Source organism: Triticum aestivum, chromosome 2A, assembly GCF_018294505.1.
Source record: "Triticum aestivum cultivar Chinese Spring chromosome 2A, IWGSC CS RefSeq v2.1, whole genome shotgun sequence".
Taxonomy (NCBI): domain Eukaryota; kingdom Viridiplantae; phylum Streptophyta; class Magnoliopsida; order Poales; family Poaceae; genus Triticum; species Triticum aestivum.
In genome coordinates, this window is record NC_057797.1 from 700,433,379 (window position 1) to 700,448,141 (window position 14,763).

The 14,763-nt window shown below is 48.9% G+C and overlaps 3 protein-coding genes across 5 annotated transcripts; 2 read left to right on the plus strand and 1 right to left on the minus strand.

Moving 5' to 3' along the window:
• The first annotated feature begins 1,301 nt into the window (after nt 1-1,301).
• LOC123190356 (uncharacterized membrane protein At4g09580) lies at nt 1,302-4,049 on the plus strand. Its single transcript, XM_044602984.1, has 4 exons — nt 1,302-1,640; nt 2,711-2,981; nt 3,167-3,337; nt 3,445-4,049. The coding sequence occupies exons 1-4, from the start codon at nt 1,480-1,482 to the stop codon at nt 3,604-3,606; spliced, it is 765 nt and encodes a 254-aa protein (XP_044458919.1). The 5' UTR covers nt 1,302-1,479; the 3' UTR covers nt 3,607-4,049.
• A 477-nt stretch (nt 4,050-4,526) lies between these two features.
• On the plus strand, nt 4,527-7,588 carry LOC123190355 (uncharacterized). Of its 3 annotated transcripts, none has more exons than XM_044602981.1 (11): nt 4,527-4,679; nt 5,092-5,140; nt 5,339-5,458; nt 5,554-5,648; nt 5,827-6,032; nt 6,187-6,375; nt 6,452-6,658; nt 6,768-6,921; nt 7,049-7,112; nt 7,199-7,276; nt 7,370-7,588. In XM_044602981.1, exons 1-11 carry the CDS (start codon nt 4,623-4,625, stop codon nt 7,447-7,449), a joined length of 1,299 nt encoding a protein of 432 aa, XP_044458916.1. In that variant the 5' UTR covers nt 4,527-4,622; the 3' UTR covers nt 7,450-7,588. The 3 variants fall into 3 exon arrangements, with proteins under 3 accessions (XP_044458916.1, XP_044458917.1, XP_044458918.1); XM_044602982.1 differs by having other exon boundaries at nt 4,536-4,679; nt 5,334-5,458; nt 5,547-5,648; XM_044602983.1 differs by lacking the exon at nt 4,527-4,679 and having other exon boundaries at nt 5,547-5,648.
• Nucleotides 7,589-8,804: 1,216 nt separating this feature from the next.
• Nucleotides 8,805-12,057, minus strand: LOC123190357 (WEB family protein At5g16730, chloroplastic). The gene is made up of 3 exons (XM_044602985.1): nt 11,801-12,057; nt 11,280-11,583; nt 8,805-11,189 (listed from the first exon to the last, which is right to left on the minus strand). Exons 1-3 carry the CDS (start codon nt 11,818-11,820, stop codon nt 9,126-9,128), a joined length of 2,388 nt encoding a protein of 795 aa, XP_044458920.1. The 5' UTR covers nt 11,821-12,057; the 3' UTR covers nt 8,805-9,125.
• Nucleotides 12,058-14,763: the final 2,706 nt, after the last annotated feature.

A 14,763-nucleotide genomic window follows, 5' to 3' on the forward strand; every position in this document is an offset into this window, starting at 1 on the left:
CAGATTCATTCGTACTAGCAATTACCATGATCGATCTCCGTCGCCCGCTGCGGTCGCCGGTGGCAAGCGAGACCTCACATCAGATTCCGAGACGTACGCCACCACGACAACCAGACCACCTAAGCCTAGGGAGGAGAGGACGGCCGTCGGCCGTGCAGCGCAGCGCTCTACAAGCTGCATCGTGTCGTCGGCGCGCGCACGACCATCCTCCTCGGCCTCGGCCCCAGCGGAACCACCCAACCGAGGACGAACACGCGCACCGTCGCCTCCACACCACCGCTCGTCGGCGAGAGACACCGAGGCAGGCAGGCGTGTTGATGTCTAAACGAGACTGAAATCCGCGTCGACATGGTTCACACTCCAAATCATTTCGTCTTCCTACCTTGCCTGGCTTATAAAATGGAAACGAAGGCCAACGTGCTCGCCGTTGAAAATTTTTGTATGGTAAATGTCACATCAAATCTCTCTATTCGGATCCGAGCTACTGCTAGCCCAGTTTAAGGCCAGATTAGGAGCACGGCGACACGTAGTATACATAGCGCGGGGCAAGCAAAGCTGGAAAGCAAAAACAGTCACTTTGCCCGACACACACACACACACACACTCGGCGCGTCCTCTACAAAAACGCACGATAAACAAGTGGGTAACAAAAGCCAGCTCAAAAAGAAAGCGGGGGAAAAACAAAAAAGTAAACCAAGCGAGACCGGCCTAAATTTGGAGTGCCCGAGACGCCACAGACCAAAGGAAATCTGGCCTAAAAAGCATATTTATTATCCTATGCAAAAGAAACATGTTTATTTGTATTTCAAAAACAAAGCAAAAATCAGCGAACCAAACTATGTTTGGATAGTTAGAGAGTCAGTGGTATCCCAGCCCATTAAGGTTAAAGCTCTGGTGCTCGCACAATTTCTGAATTTATTTCAGAATTTTCGGCGATGCGTTTTTAGTGGAAGGGGATGTTCCCGTCGACTACGAGGGGCATATGGTGACTTTGTAAATCTCAAGATGATATCCGGCTCAGTCTCTCGAAGTTGTTCATAAAATTACGGTATGAATGTGTGAGTTTGTAGGGATAAGTGTGTGTGTATGTATAAATGTTTGCGTCTGTATCGTGTTGAAAAAGAAAGAAACATGTTTATCGTCACGCCAACGCACAGCAAATCGTTCAAGTTATTATTACAGAGAGAAGAAGAGAGGAGGGCTGGCTAAATCAGGAGAGAGAGAAAGAAAGAAAGAAATGGAATATTCCAATCCTTTTCCGCTCTCCCCCCTCCCGTTCCCTCCTCCGCCATATAAACTCGTCCTGGAAAGGGAGCCGGCGAGAGAGGAGAGAAAGGAAGGAAAGGGAGCCGAGGAAAGCTCTCCCCCCCTCCCCAAATTTCATCTTCGTTCTTCCGCTCCTCTCCTCGCCTCGCCTCGCCTCGCCCGGACCCCGGCCGGATTCTCGTCAAGGAGGAGGAGGAGGAGGAGGGGGAGGGGATGGGGAGGGAGGACAGGTTCCCGGTCTGGGAGGCCGCGCTCGGCGCCGGGGTCGCCGCCGTCTTCGCCGCGGGCCTCGTCGGGGTCTACCTCTCCATGCCGGACTCCGACTACAGCTTCCTCAAGTTGCCCCGCAACCTCCACGAACTCCAAATCCTCACGTAATCATCATTCATCCTCTTCCTCCATTTCTTGTTTCGGTTGGTGCGTGCGTCCTCGGTTGCGTCCGCGCGAGCCTCCCGTCCTTTTCGGGCAATCGCATGCCGCAACTTTCCTCATTCGCGTAGTTTTCGTGGTTCCATCGTTGTGTCGCCCGTCTTCCTCTATGTTTGGAGGAGAAGAGGCGATTCGATTTGCGTTAATTTTGGTTGTGCCTAGAGCGCGTCGGTCGGTTTATGCGGATCTGCCGATGAGTATATTTGCAGATTTCTTATGCCATTGCGTTCTGCACGGAGATTTTTGGGGTAGGTTTTCAATGCAGAAACCACATGCTATTCATGGATCCAAGCCTTGTGAATGGAACAGTTGATAGATGCTAGTTTAGGGGGGGGGGGGATTAGTGGTTGTTGTCTCTTTGATTTGGTAACGACCTCAGCCTTGGCTTGGTAGGCGAGAAGGAGGGCATGGATCTGGTTTAAAAAATCCAGTTCATGTTGCATCTTTGATAAATTTGGGCATGTATGAACTGCCGATTTATTTCAAACTGATTTCCAAATTTGGGAATATAGGGCCTTGAAACAACAGCTCCGATTAATGTTTTATCTTGTTAGTCTAACATAACAGGATAGAGCTGAAATTAAAGCCTGCATTTCCAATACCAATCTAGCATGGTTCCACGGACTAATTTATAATAATAAAAGAAATTTGACACATTGTTTTCTTGATGAAGTAAGCAATCATTTATTTTTTTTTCTCAAATTACCATGTCGCTTTCTTGCCACTTTGCCAGCTATTGCCGAGATATGCATTGGACCTGGTCCTGGCATGTTTCATGTGCCTTCTGTTTAGTATTGATAATCACCACACGTAACATGTATCTGTCGCAGGCGTGTGAGCTATCCGCACGCTTTATAGTTATGCAATGCACATCGTCGCGTTATGATTCCATTGCTATTGTGATTATTTGCTTAAGCTGAAAAGCATGTGCACTGGGAGCGTCCAATTGATTGTGCTGCGTGCTGATGATGGATTTTCCCCCTCAGTTTCTAACCATCAAATGGTTTCCTTGCAGTGGCCATCTTGAGAACTATACCAGTGACTACACCGTACAGGTGTTGATAGGTTACTGTGCTGTGTACATTTTCATGCAGACCTTCATGATCCCAGGGACAATATTCATGTCATTGCTTGCTGGTGCTCTGTTCGGGCAACTCCGGGGTGTGGCTCTGGTTGTCTTTGCTGCCTCTGCTGGTGCTTCTTCATGCTTTTTCCTGTCAAAGATGATTGGAAAACCGCTGGTGTTCGTGCTGTGGCCAGACAAGCTCACATTCTTCCAGAAGCAGGTAATAAGTTCAGCACCAATATTAGTCATTGTGGTTTTATTTCAACACTGTGTAGTGTCATAACATCTTAAATTTCTTTGGGAATGCTTAAAAATAATTTGAATCACTGTACTCTTTGATTTAAGATCCTTTAGAACTGTGTAGTAACTCATAGCTGAAAATGGGTGATTTGTCTGCATTTCCAGGTCGCCAAAAGAAGAGAAAAGCTGTTGAATTACATGCTTTTCCTCAGGGTCACCCCAACATTGCCAAATACATTCATCAACTTGGCATCGCCCATTGTTGATGTGCCCTTCCATACCTTCTTATTGGCAACTCTTATCGGTCTCATCCCAGCAGCCTACGTGACCGTGAGGGTAAGTTTCTTGCTTCAGATATACTGCATGTCCATATACTGCCCTTGAGTGCATACAATGCTAGTGCTAACTTCAATCCCACTGCCTGCTTCATTTCTTGTATCCAGGCTGGGATTGCTCTGGGAGAGCTAACATCGCTCAGCGACCTGTATGACACCCAGTCAGTAGCCCTGCTTTTCTTGATCGGCGTGGTCTCGGTCACACCAGCATTGTTGAGCAAGGACGAGGCGCAAGACACGGCACCAGAAATCGCAGCAGGCGCCTCATGAACACCGAAGAGGAGTCACCTAGCCCACCTGTACATACCAAGGCACAGCATGCGGCGGCTTCATTGGATTTGGGCCATACAGGCCTTGTGAGGTGGATGACACATGGTCTGCGAGTTCACACGACGACACAGCAGCACGGCGGGACCTTGGACCCCAAGTCTGCCCGTCACCCGCCTGCTGGAGATCTGCGTCGCCACGAGAACACTATTTCATTTCATGGTCACCCCCACATTGTTTGTTATGAATGAATCTGGGAAGCACAATGCCCATCCACAGGCAAGATGCTTCGGATGTGTAGACAAGTAGCGTGTGTGCCGTTCGTCAGCCCGCGATGCTGTTTATTTAGATGGAACTGGCAGCTAGTCCAAATCCTTGTGTATATATTGACCAGATTCATTCAATCCATATTCAGTGGTTCAATGACAATTTGTCTGTTGCTGCGCCGTTCCCCTTCTTATGTGCAGCTTGATTTTGCTGTACCTTTCCCCTTATGTGTAGCTGGATTTTTCTGAGCCCGGGGTTCAGGTTTTTATATCTCAGCCGGTTCAATCTGCTTGCCTGTCACACTTGACCATCAGTACTCATGATCTTTTTCGGGGAAACACCATGATGAACTTTCTTTTTCTTTGAGATGACAGCATGATGATCCTGAAAGGGATAGTGTCAAGTTTTGGGCCAAATTGTTTTCTTAGAGAGTAGTTTTTCAGGTAAATTTTTCAGGATAGTGTCAAGTTTTGGACCAAGCTGTTTTCTTAGAGAAGCGTTTTCAGGTAAAATTTTAGGGCAGATATGGTCTTTTGTTTTTTTGAGGATCAACTAAGGTCAGTTTTTTTTTTTTGAGAATTGCTAAGGTCAGTTTTTTGGACGGGCCAAATTGGGGTAGTGAAGCCCAGATAAGAATTTAAGACGGGCTTTGACTGGCCTTGGCCCATGCAGTGGCCACCATCCCGCCGTCTCCTCCACTGGTCAGAGACGCGCCGCAAGCCGCCAAGCGCCCAAGCCGGAGAGCGAGGCACATGCTGGGCCTTCTCCGCCGCCGCGCCGCATCCTCGCCGGCGGCGAGCCTCCAGCTAGTGAGTCCAGCTTCCGCTCTGCTGTTTTGTGTTCCGCCGTTTACGAATCGCTCTGTTTGCTGCTTTGGCGGATTGGGGAAGTAGTTGCCCGCGAGAAAAATCCAAGGATCCACCAGGTACACGTTGCTTCGCTGTAGAACCCTAACCTAGGCAGGAGGAGTAGATGTAGGGCCAAGTAGAGAAATGGCTGATTTGCATATCTGAGCTCTGTGCTTGTGCGGTGTGTCGTTGGGAAGATCGGACAGGGGTCAAGAGCCTCGGTTAGTGTGGAATTTTAATGAGGCTTCTGTGCAAAACGCGAATCTGTAGTTCATGGGAAAATATATTTCGATTGTTTTCTGGTTGAGATTGTGAAGTGGGACAGTACATTTTGGTGACCCTGTCGTGATATTTTGGCCTCTGAAATGTGCAGTTCCAGTGCTGGTACCATCGAAGCAGCGAGAGACTATTGCCTTGCCGAGGTAAGTTTGGGGTCTAGCCATACCGTACTCCTCTTTTCCTAGTTTTTAATCACTGGTGACCAGAAACACAAAATTATGCTGTGCAAGATCATACCATGGATTAATAACTTCCTTTTCAGTTATGTTGTTCATTCTCATTGGTTCAGTCAGTTATAACTGTTTGCACTTCTTTCGCCTACTCCGCATTGCACAGAGAAGACCAGGAAGTTTCATATGGTCTCAATTGGGCTATTGCTGCGAGAGGCGTCGTCGTAAAAGACAAGGTCTTCTATAACTTGGAGTCGTCAGAGCTTCAGAAAAGTGGTACTACTTATGCAGGTATATACAAATTAATGTCATTTAGTCATGGTGTGTATATTTACATTTGATGCTGCACAGATGTATAACCTGGTACCTGCTTCTGGAGCATGCAGAGCGTTTGTCTGGTACTCCACTTCATGTTAAAGGAAATGTCATTGGTGGGTTCCCTGATATTTCAGGAGCTCAATTTGCAAAGCTTCTGAAACAGGTAGGTTATTTATTTATTATTTTACTCTCCATGGCTTGGTAACACAATGATTCTCATGAACTGACGGAAATTCAGAAGCACCGTTGGCCTCATTTTGTCAGCCGACAGAATTTTAACTTACTACTTTCCAGTTGAGCTTCAGTGTCAATGTGTTTGATTGTCTGTTTGCTTCTGTTAGGTGACCTTCCACCTTTCATCCATCTCAAGTCTTTATGTCCAAGATGGTGCCATTGGTTCATCTGCAGAATGTGATGCAAAGGTCCGTGTTATTAGTGACAACCCCTCTGCCATCATGTCACTCTCCAATATCCTTCAGAAAATACCAGATCGTGCGATTTCCCACGACACATGCCCTTTGACTATATATGTTGCCACTTCCATCAGGTAATTTATCTTTTTAGTTCTTCTACACATTTTTTAACTTGTGCATGCATTCAAGTTGCCACCAAGAGCTCGGAGCATTAGCTGTAGTTGGCGGTTGGCCATATCATAAGACTGGACTAATCTATTGCCTTTCTTGTTGAGCATTGCTTAACAGTACCAACGTCAGGAATGCTCTGGGTTCAGGGACACAATATGCTAATGGAGTTGCAGTGGCAGACATAGAACGCTCATCACTTATCCTATGTGGTAAAGCATTTGCTGATTCCACTATGCTAAAACATGCACTTACTGCTTTGGCTGCCCCTATACTGTCTGCAAGAGGAGGCCTCCCCGTCCCTGGCTGGTAGAGTCTGCCTGATCTTTCTTTTTACCCTTTCCCTAAATATGTTATTATTCATCTTCCATGCTGTGTGTACCAGGCTTCTGTCTTGTGCTGGTTCTATTGTACTGCTGTTTGCTCCAGTGGAGGTCATCAAGTCCTGCTCCGAAATTCAGGATGTTCTTGTCTCCACTGATAGCGGTGTAGTTATCTCTTCAAAACAATCTAGTGTGCTGTTCCCAACAAAGTCAAGAGCACCACAGTTGTTTACCAAACCAGCTACAGTGGTTGTTGTATCATCTGATAGGTAATGGAGAGCATGTGCTTCATGGGTACAAGTAGCAGGTTAAAATGAGAAGGAATGAGACATTATATCTACTGTGCTAACAATATGTTACCTTCTTCTGTACTTTCAGCACTGATGCCCTGCCATTGGTATCAAAGCTCACTCCAGGTCAGGCAGCCTACCATTTCTTAGCTGGCTATGAGGATGGTAAATTTGTCCCAGCTTACAACAGGGCCCCCTCTCCTTTTGACCAGCTTGCCCTCGCAAATTCCTTATTTCTGCATGTATGTTGCATAATTTCCTTGCTTTCCCTCTCTATAGCCTTTTAGCTAGCCTTTATTACAACAATTGTTGGTTTAGTATGAACGTGAGAACGTCAAATCTGAGAAAGTTGAGTCTCTACCCTTGCAGTTGAAAAACGACAAGACACCAACTTATCTGATCAATGCCAAGAGCTCCGGAAAGCAAATTGATGGTACAATTTACATTCAGCGTGCCCTTCATTTATTATTCTGTTTGATTTTCTGGAACGGAGGCCACTTCAGACACTATGAATTACAGGCAAGGACTTGATGAGACTAATCGAGCTGGCGCAATCTAACGGCATGCCAGACAGCAGCAAGCCTGAGGACACTAGAGGTAAATAGCTGTTATGGCACCAAACATATAGTCAACACCAACCATGCAGTGTGCTTGTTTTCTGTCGTTGAAGTACATGCCGTTTGATTGCAGTGGCTGAACTCAAGGGGAAGTACAGGGGCTTTATATCCGGCAAGTTCGGCAAATTTTTACCCGAGGAGTTCTCATTTTGATAGATATAAGTGTTAACCTAATTCAGTGTACGGTGTTTTTACGCCGGGGCCTAGATAGGCTTTGTTGCGTTCTGAATTGAACTGAGATAGGCTACCCCAATCTCCCTCCTGAACAAGAGTGCATCATTAGCTTTGTCTCCTCTTGGTGTTGGGATGCAGAGCTGCTGTGCCTTCGTAATAATCTCATTAGCAGGTCGTGCACTCCAGTTTGTGTCACAGCAGTAGGTAGTTCATGGCCCCAGTGAGCGTCGTGAGCTCCTGTTGTTACAACAAATACGACGGTGATGCAGACGCAGTGCGGCGTCTCAAGGACGCAGAGGCCGGTGCCGCCACTCCGGGACACATGCCATGTAGTGGCAGGAATATTGAGCCCTGCTGCTCTGTTTATCATGCAGATTGCAGAGATGTCAGATCTTCACATGGTTTCAGCGAGGACTGGTGCTGCGCCGGGGTCCCCTTCCGGTTCTCCTCTTTATCTTACCTCCATCCACCCACAAGACAACAAGCGGGGGCAGCAGTAGACGCCACTCCCAATTAGACGTGCACCAGGCATATCATCACTGGACGCATTTGGCCGTTTACATAATTTTGGCATATGCTGGGCGACTGAAAATCAAACCGGCATGGCGGGCGGCGAGAGGCGCTCGTTGTAGTACATTGCAGTAGGCCTCATGTTTTTGTGCTGCTGCAGGTACACTCTGTCGCCTGTCAATCCTTTGGCACACATTAACTGAACCAAAAAGCACGCTGCGTATCAATTCTGCTGTACATACACAACACATTGCCTACTAATCTGGCGGGCCTGTGTTGACCTGGAAGGCTGGAGCAGTAGGGGCCTTTGTACCGAGTGGCCACCCTTCAGAGACAGGCTAGCCCCCCGCCCCAAGGTACCACTACTACCACCCATCTGGAGCCAATAATTTGCGGGTGCATTTTGTCATTGGAAAGTTCATCGCTCCACCATAGGACCTACAGTAGAACTTCCAACATGTACTGCATCTTTGTGAGTTGTGAGTCACATGAACGATGCATAATGCATGCATCATAGTGCAGGCCTCCCCTCTTGTGCCGGCCTTTTTAGCCCGGGTGGTTGGGAGAAATGTGGAGCAACAGCAAAAGGGTTAGCTGGAGTGGAGCAAACCCCGTTATTTGATTGATGGGCAACAGCCTCATCAGGAGCCATACTACTCCTGGCTGGCTCACATGCTTTGGTCCTCCTCCATCAGATGGTACAGCAGATTTTACCCCCATTGCCACCATCATCATTCTGTGACATCAGGTCAACAGGAACATGGAGAGAGCACCATGATAGTACTCCTTCAAAATTTCAATTTATATCTGTTCAAAGAATTTGCTTCAACAAAAACAAAGAACTGCATTGATTTGGAAATCTCTGTTCCATGTACAACACCATTACCCAGGGCATATGTATGAATAAATACAATCACTATGACTACAACATGAATCATCATCACTGAACTTACACAAATGCAAGAAACAAACGCATGGCTGTAAATACAATCGGCCGGCTCTTTTGTATTCTCTGAAACACCCAACACTTGCTTTACCATGATGACAGACTCAGAAAACTAGAGGCATGGGTGGGTGGCTAGTCAAAGAAAGGAGATGTCACATAGCATACAACAAAGGAACAAACATAAGATGGTGATCTTGTGCTAATTTGAGCTCTTTTTCTTCAGTAAGCCGCTAAATTTAAATTTCTTCTTCTTTTGCTGCTGCTGTTTGGTCGGCGATGTGATGCCGTTGTTCAGCTTTGCGGACTGCAGCCCGTTGCTGTCAAGGCCGGAGTCTCCCTTGTTGGACTCCAGATCGACTTCGGACTCGCCGTCGTTCTCCTTCTCCTTGGACGAGTCGTAGTCGGTAACCTTGCTGTTCTCCCACATCTTGGCAACCACCACAACCGGCTCGTCATCCACACCGCCTCCGTTCTCATTGTCTTCTTCCTTGTTGCCACCATTTGTTGTTCCATTCGGCACCAGGAAAGAGAGCTCTTTTATCTTCTCCGAAGCAGCCGATTCCTTTGCCTGCAAGTCCTCGTTCTCCTCTTGTATGTTCTGTAATTCGTTCTCCTTGTCTAATAGTTTGTCCTTCAATTGCCGGGTCTCGGCCTTGGCTTCCTCGCTAGCCTTGTTGGCTTCAACTAGCTGAGCTTCCAGATGATTCATCTTCTCCAGCAGCTCGGTATTTTCAGCTTCTTTTTCATTCACCACGGCCAAGTACTTGTCCATTTGAGCTTTGACAGCAACGATCTCTTCTTCTGACTTCCTAATAGAGTTGACAAAACTTAGCTCTTTGGACTGCCATTCCTCAGACACGTTCTTAGCTTCTGCCTCCATTCTCTCAACGGACTTCTTGAGGCAAACTTTCTCGTAGTTTACTTCATCGAGCATCACCTCATAGCTCTCCTTGGCATTCTGCAGACTATTGTTGAGTTCCTCTACTTGTGCCCGAGCGTGCTCGATCTCTTCCTGTTTGATGAGGTATTTCTCCTGGGCCTCTCTGGATTCAGCTGACATCTCGTGCAAGGCAGAGGCCAGACCCTCCATTGCCTTCTTAACCTTCTCGACTTCATCTTTGCTAGCTTCTAGCTCGTTGGCTAGCTCGTTCTTTTGTTCAGTCAGGGCCGCGATTTCTGAACTTGCAAGCTGGTCATTGTTCAGCGCCTTTGTTTTCTCATCTTCTACTGCCTGTAGCTTCATCCTTAGCTCTTCGATCTCTGCAATTAGGTCAGATGCATCTTTCTCTGCAGCATCAAGACGCTCACTTGTCACGTCAATTTCTTCCTTGAGCCTGGTCACCTCATCCTCCAAGGATCTGACGTTGTCATGAAGTACAGCAGCTTCAGATTCTTTGTCTTTAAGCAAAGTGCTTGTTTCATCTAATTCTTCCATCACTGAATCCAAAGACTTGCCTTTCAAAATGAGAGACTGATCGGCTTCCTCCAATTGGAACTCCAACAGCTGCACCTTCTTCTTCAATTCATTAGCCAACTCATCTGACTTTGAGCATTCCTTCTTGGCATTAGCAACATCAACTCTAAGCTGTTCAACCACACCCTCCAATTCAATCACCTTCTTCTCAGCTAGCTTTGCTTTCTGCAATTCAAGCTTCAACACAGAATTCTCTGCCTCAAGCTTTCCGATTTGGTCAGCAGCTTCCCTCGACTTGCTCTCCACCTCGGAATCAAGCAGCCCCTTCAGGCGCTCCACCTCCGCGTTGAGGAGCTCGATTTTCTGAGTATTCACCTCGCAAGCCCTCATGGCATCATCTGCCTGGCTAAGCGCCCAGTTCTTGGCATCAATTGCATCTGCCAGCTCATACCTTGCCTTCTCAAGCTGCTCCACCGTCGAATGCAGTGCGGCTGCGTCGGCCTCCTGCTGGCTCTGCATGCTCTTCAGCTTCCTCCGCAGCTCATCTTCCTCGCCGTGGGCAGAATCATTGTTGCTCACCTGCTCAGGTTCCATGGAATGGACCTTCTGGATCTCCACGGTCCTGCTCTGCACATCGAGCGCCTCCTTGAGCTTCGCATTGGCCTCATCGGCCACCTTCTTGGCGCACTCCAGTTCCTCCAGAACCTTGCCCTTCTCTTCTTCCTTCTCCACCAGCTGACCCATGGCCTTCTTGAGCGCCTCTTGGACGGCATCAAGCTGCGCCCGCAGCTCCTGGGACGGCTTGGCGGCCTGCGGCTCGGGAGATGGCTTCCCAGCCTTCCCCTGCTTCTGCAAGCCAATCAAACGACTAAGATTCCACTAAAGCTAAAGCAGGAAGCATGCTTTGTGCATCACAAGCAGAGGAGGAATCGTGCGTACCTCTGCAGGAGGAGGGGTGGTGGCGGTGATCCGGGTTGGGGTGGCGCCCTTGGGCGACTTGCGGTCGGCGGACCTGGGGGACTTGTCGGCCGTGCGCGGCGCGCTCGGCGGCGTGCCATGGGCGGCATTCGCCTTGGGGACGGCCGGCTTCCGCGGCCTGTCGCCCTTGGGTGTCGGCGGCGTCTCGCCCCTGGGTGTCGGTGGCGTGCCCTTGCCGTTGCTCCTGGCCTCCGGCTTGGCGCTCGGCTTGCTGCCGACCTTCCCCTCCGGCTTGCCGTCGCCCTTGGCGTCGGCCAGGCCAGATCTGCTCACCAGAAAAGGCAAAAAACTACCGTCAGATCAAGAACTCGGCAGCTCCATCCCCAACCACCAAGATCCGAGCCAGATCTATGCTATGCTCCAGGAAACCAAGCAAGCATGCTACCAAGAACCATCCAGCCCGTGCCGACCCATCACTCCAAAATAGAAACAGTGATAAAAGAATCGTAGGGGAATGCAGAGAGCGTCGGCGGATGACTCACTTGCTCCTGGCGCCCAGCATTGTGGACTCCCTGCCGCCGCCGCCGCCGCTGCTCCGGCCGCTACCCGGCGCTGCAGGCACGACGCCCACTCAGCGAGCGCGAAGTCGGGGGAGGCAGGAGTGGTGGGTGAGGGGGAGGGGGAGGTGGTGTTTTCTCTCCTTGGTGGGCGGTTATGGCAGGCAGAGTAGGTCCGTCCGTCTGCGGCTAGTAGAAGAACATGGAGGAGTGGAGGGGGGAGGAGGCCAGGTGGGGTGGGGCTGCGGAATTTCACTCGATGCGGACAAGGGAAAAAAGAGAGAGGAGAGGAAAAAGCAGGGACGGGTTTTGATCAGTGTCTCTTGTGGGGCAGTTCCCGCTCGCATTAACCTTTCCACCTTTGCTGCCTCTGTTTTTATCCGAGAGTGGAGGGAGGTGCAGTGAAGGGCAAGGCAGCGCGCAGGAGTGAGACGGGTTAATCCGAGTGTTTAATTAGTACTTCCTCTGTAAATTAATATAAAAACGTTTGGATCATTATTTTAGTATTCTAAACGCTTTTATATTAGTTTACGGAGGGAGTAGTAAGTACTACTACTACTGGCAGCAGTGTCATTCCCGTCATGATCACCGCGCCAGCCAGCTCGCTCGCTTTACCACCCTACCCCGGGGTCGGGGCTGCGGCTGCGGCTGCGGCATCGCTTTCGCTAACCACCTCGCCGTTCTAATTCTATTCTGTGCAACCTCATAAAGCGTGGCGGCAGCCAATTCTTTCCCTCTTTCTTTTTTGATTGTAGATGGAAAAAATCCTAATCAGCGTGTAATTGCGTGTAACTCTTTGTACGTTTATTATTATTGTTTGATGCGTGTGCGCGCGTAGGCGGAGATGAGGAAAATAAGGCCGCGTAAATGTGATCCCTTGTTTTCATTCGCCCCTTGGGTGTGTGCTCTTTTTATCATCATCATATATTTATGTTCTGGTCCCTGCTGCTCGGAGAATTGACGTTGCCATTCGACGGGAAAACGCATGAAAGGCGGGAGTAGTATACTCGAACCGGGCTTGCTCTTAATTTTATTTTCCCTGCTTTTCATGAGACATCAGCTGTCTACGGCCTATGCTATGGCGTAGTGTGGCTTTGCTGGCGAGACGTGACGCTTGAACCGCGCCTCGACTCATCCTCTCCGCTCTTCAGCGACCCAAACGCGTGCGCGCCGGTGCAATTCAGGACGCACGCACTTGAGACATGCAGGTATCAAACAGAAGGGGAAGCGGAGGGTGATGGCTTTGCGGGCGATCGCCGGGTCGGTGCGTCGCCTTGCGCTTCCCGGCGGGTGCGGGTTTCCGGGAAACTCGTGGAGCGCACAGCGCAGGCAAGGAAGGAACCGACACCCCTATGCGCGCGTGATCGGGAAGCCCGATTTGTTTAAGCACGCGGCTTTCGCGATGGGAGGAGGACTCCTGCGACGAAAGGGACGGGGACAGGGGCACGTCGCGGCGGTGCGCTGTGGTCTACTAGTCGCGGGATGACTCGCTTTGGAATTTGCCCACGGTGCTGTTGCGCGGTGGACGGAGGGCTCGGGACCCGGGAGATGCCGTCGTAGAAACTCGTAAAGCGGTAAACAGCTTGCTTCCGGAGTAAAACAGCCGCTCCACATGTATGTTTAATGGTACTACACGGTCATTAGCACATCATGTGCACACTACAACAAAACAATTACTGCTACTCGATGACAAATCGATGCCGTGTTGTGTTGTGGCCGAAATGTTACACGCAATCACCCGGTTCAATTATAGCATGCGATCACCGAAAATGATGCTATCACTTGCACGATTTTCTCGCTAGACAAGCATCCCTGGAGGTGGCGTTCAGCACTGCTAGGCGGACGACTAATTCAGACGACCAGTGCACGGCCATGAATCCCAGCCACCGAAACTCGTCTACAGCCCACACTTTGTTCGCTGGATTTATTGTCGTTCATGGATCGGCCACGTGATGTCGTGTGTGGAGCAATTCCGAGGTGGCGTTTTGTACAACCTTCTTGCTGCTTCGACATGACATTTTAGTTCTTTTAGTAACTTTAGAGATTGACATCACGCCGTGGTAGAGAGTGATCCCTCTCTGAAACATCAACGCGGTTTTGTATCAGTCCCCGACGTGGTTCGAACGTGTTTTCTCTCGTAAACCGCACCCGCTTCTGATCGCCCTGCCCAGACCGTCACTCGGCCGCCCGCATTCATGCCGCTGTAGAGCGCGCCGCTTCACATTGAAGGCGGCTCAGGACGGACACGACCTCTTATTACCTCCGTAATTGAAGCAGCACGCCAGTGGAGAGCACCGCCCGCAGCACGCCCGACTGAATACGTCTCCTCGCCGAAATTCAAACGCCTCCATTAAACTCGCGTGAAAGCCGAGAAATAGGACGGAGAGAGTTTTGCTACTGTGTTCGATCACAATTCCATCCAACCAGATGTAACTCTTTTGCAGAAGAGTGACCTAGTAGAACAAATACCTTGTCGTATTGAGCATTACTGGTTTCATCTTTGCCCTTGCAATACTGGTAGTTTATCTTTTGTAGTATTTGTGTCGTGTGATTTCTCTTTTGTACCCGTATTGTTTTGTTTCGATCACTTGTCCATCCGTTTTTGGTATTTTTTCTTTGACATAATTGTTTCTGTTTAGCTTATTTTTCATTGTTGTGTACTGAGAGATTTCAAGTTTCTGAAAGAAATTTTAAATTTCTCATTCACCCCCCTGGTCGATATACTCCAGATCCTACAGTTGGGATATTCATAAATACCATATGGCCAACTAGGGGCTTGTGACAAAAAAAAAGAATTTGGTGGATTAGGTATTCCTAATCTTAGAGAATTTAGTTTGATCTTGCTTGCTTCTTGGACCAAATGATATTTCCATGGTGATAATAAGAGTTGGTTGTCTCTTGTGGACTACAAATATAACACTTGTAAACCCAGTGTCATTTGGTCCAGA

Excerpts from the sequence above, each read along its gene's own strand:
- LOC123190356 (XM_044602984.1), top strand. The coding sequence starts at position 1,480 with ATGGGGAGGGAGGACAGGTTCCCGGTCTGGGAGGCCGCGCTCGGCGCC. Across the intron at positions 1,641-2,710 it reads CACGAACTCCAAATCCTCAC|TGGCCATCTTGAGAACTATA; the intron begins GTAATCATCATT and ends GTTTCCTTGCAG. Across the intron at positions 2,982-3,166 it reads TCACATTCTTCCAGAAGCAG|GTCGCCAAAAGAAGAGAAAA; the intron begins GTAATAAGTTCA and ends CTGCATTTCCAG.
- LOC123190355 (XM_044602981.1), top strand. The coding sequence starts at position 4,623 with ATGCTGGGCCTTCTCCGCCGCCGCGCCGCATCCTCGCCGGCGGCGAGC. Across the intron at positions 5,649-5,826 it reads TTGCAAAGCTTCTGAAACAG|GTGACCTTCCACCTTTCATC; the intron begins GTAGGTTATTTA and ends TGCTTCTGTTAG. Across the intron at positions 6,033-6,186 it reads TATGTTGCCACTTCCATCAG|TACCAACGTCAGGAATGCTC; the intron begins GTAATTTATCTT and ends ATTGCTTAACAG.
- LOC123190357 (XM_044602985.1), bottom strand. The coding sequence starts at position 11,820 with ATGCTGGGCGCCAGGAGCAA. Across the intron at positions 11,584-11,800 it reads ATGCTGGGCGCCAGGAGCAA|ATCTGGCCTGGCCGACGCCA; the intron begins GTGAGTCATCCG and ends TCTGGTGAGCAG. Across the intron at positions 11,190-11,279 it reads CCACCCCTCCTCCTGCAGAG|AAGCAGGGGAAGGCTGGGAA; the intron begins GTACGCACGATT and ends ATTGGCTTGCAG.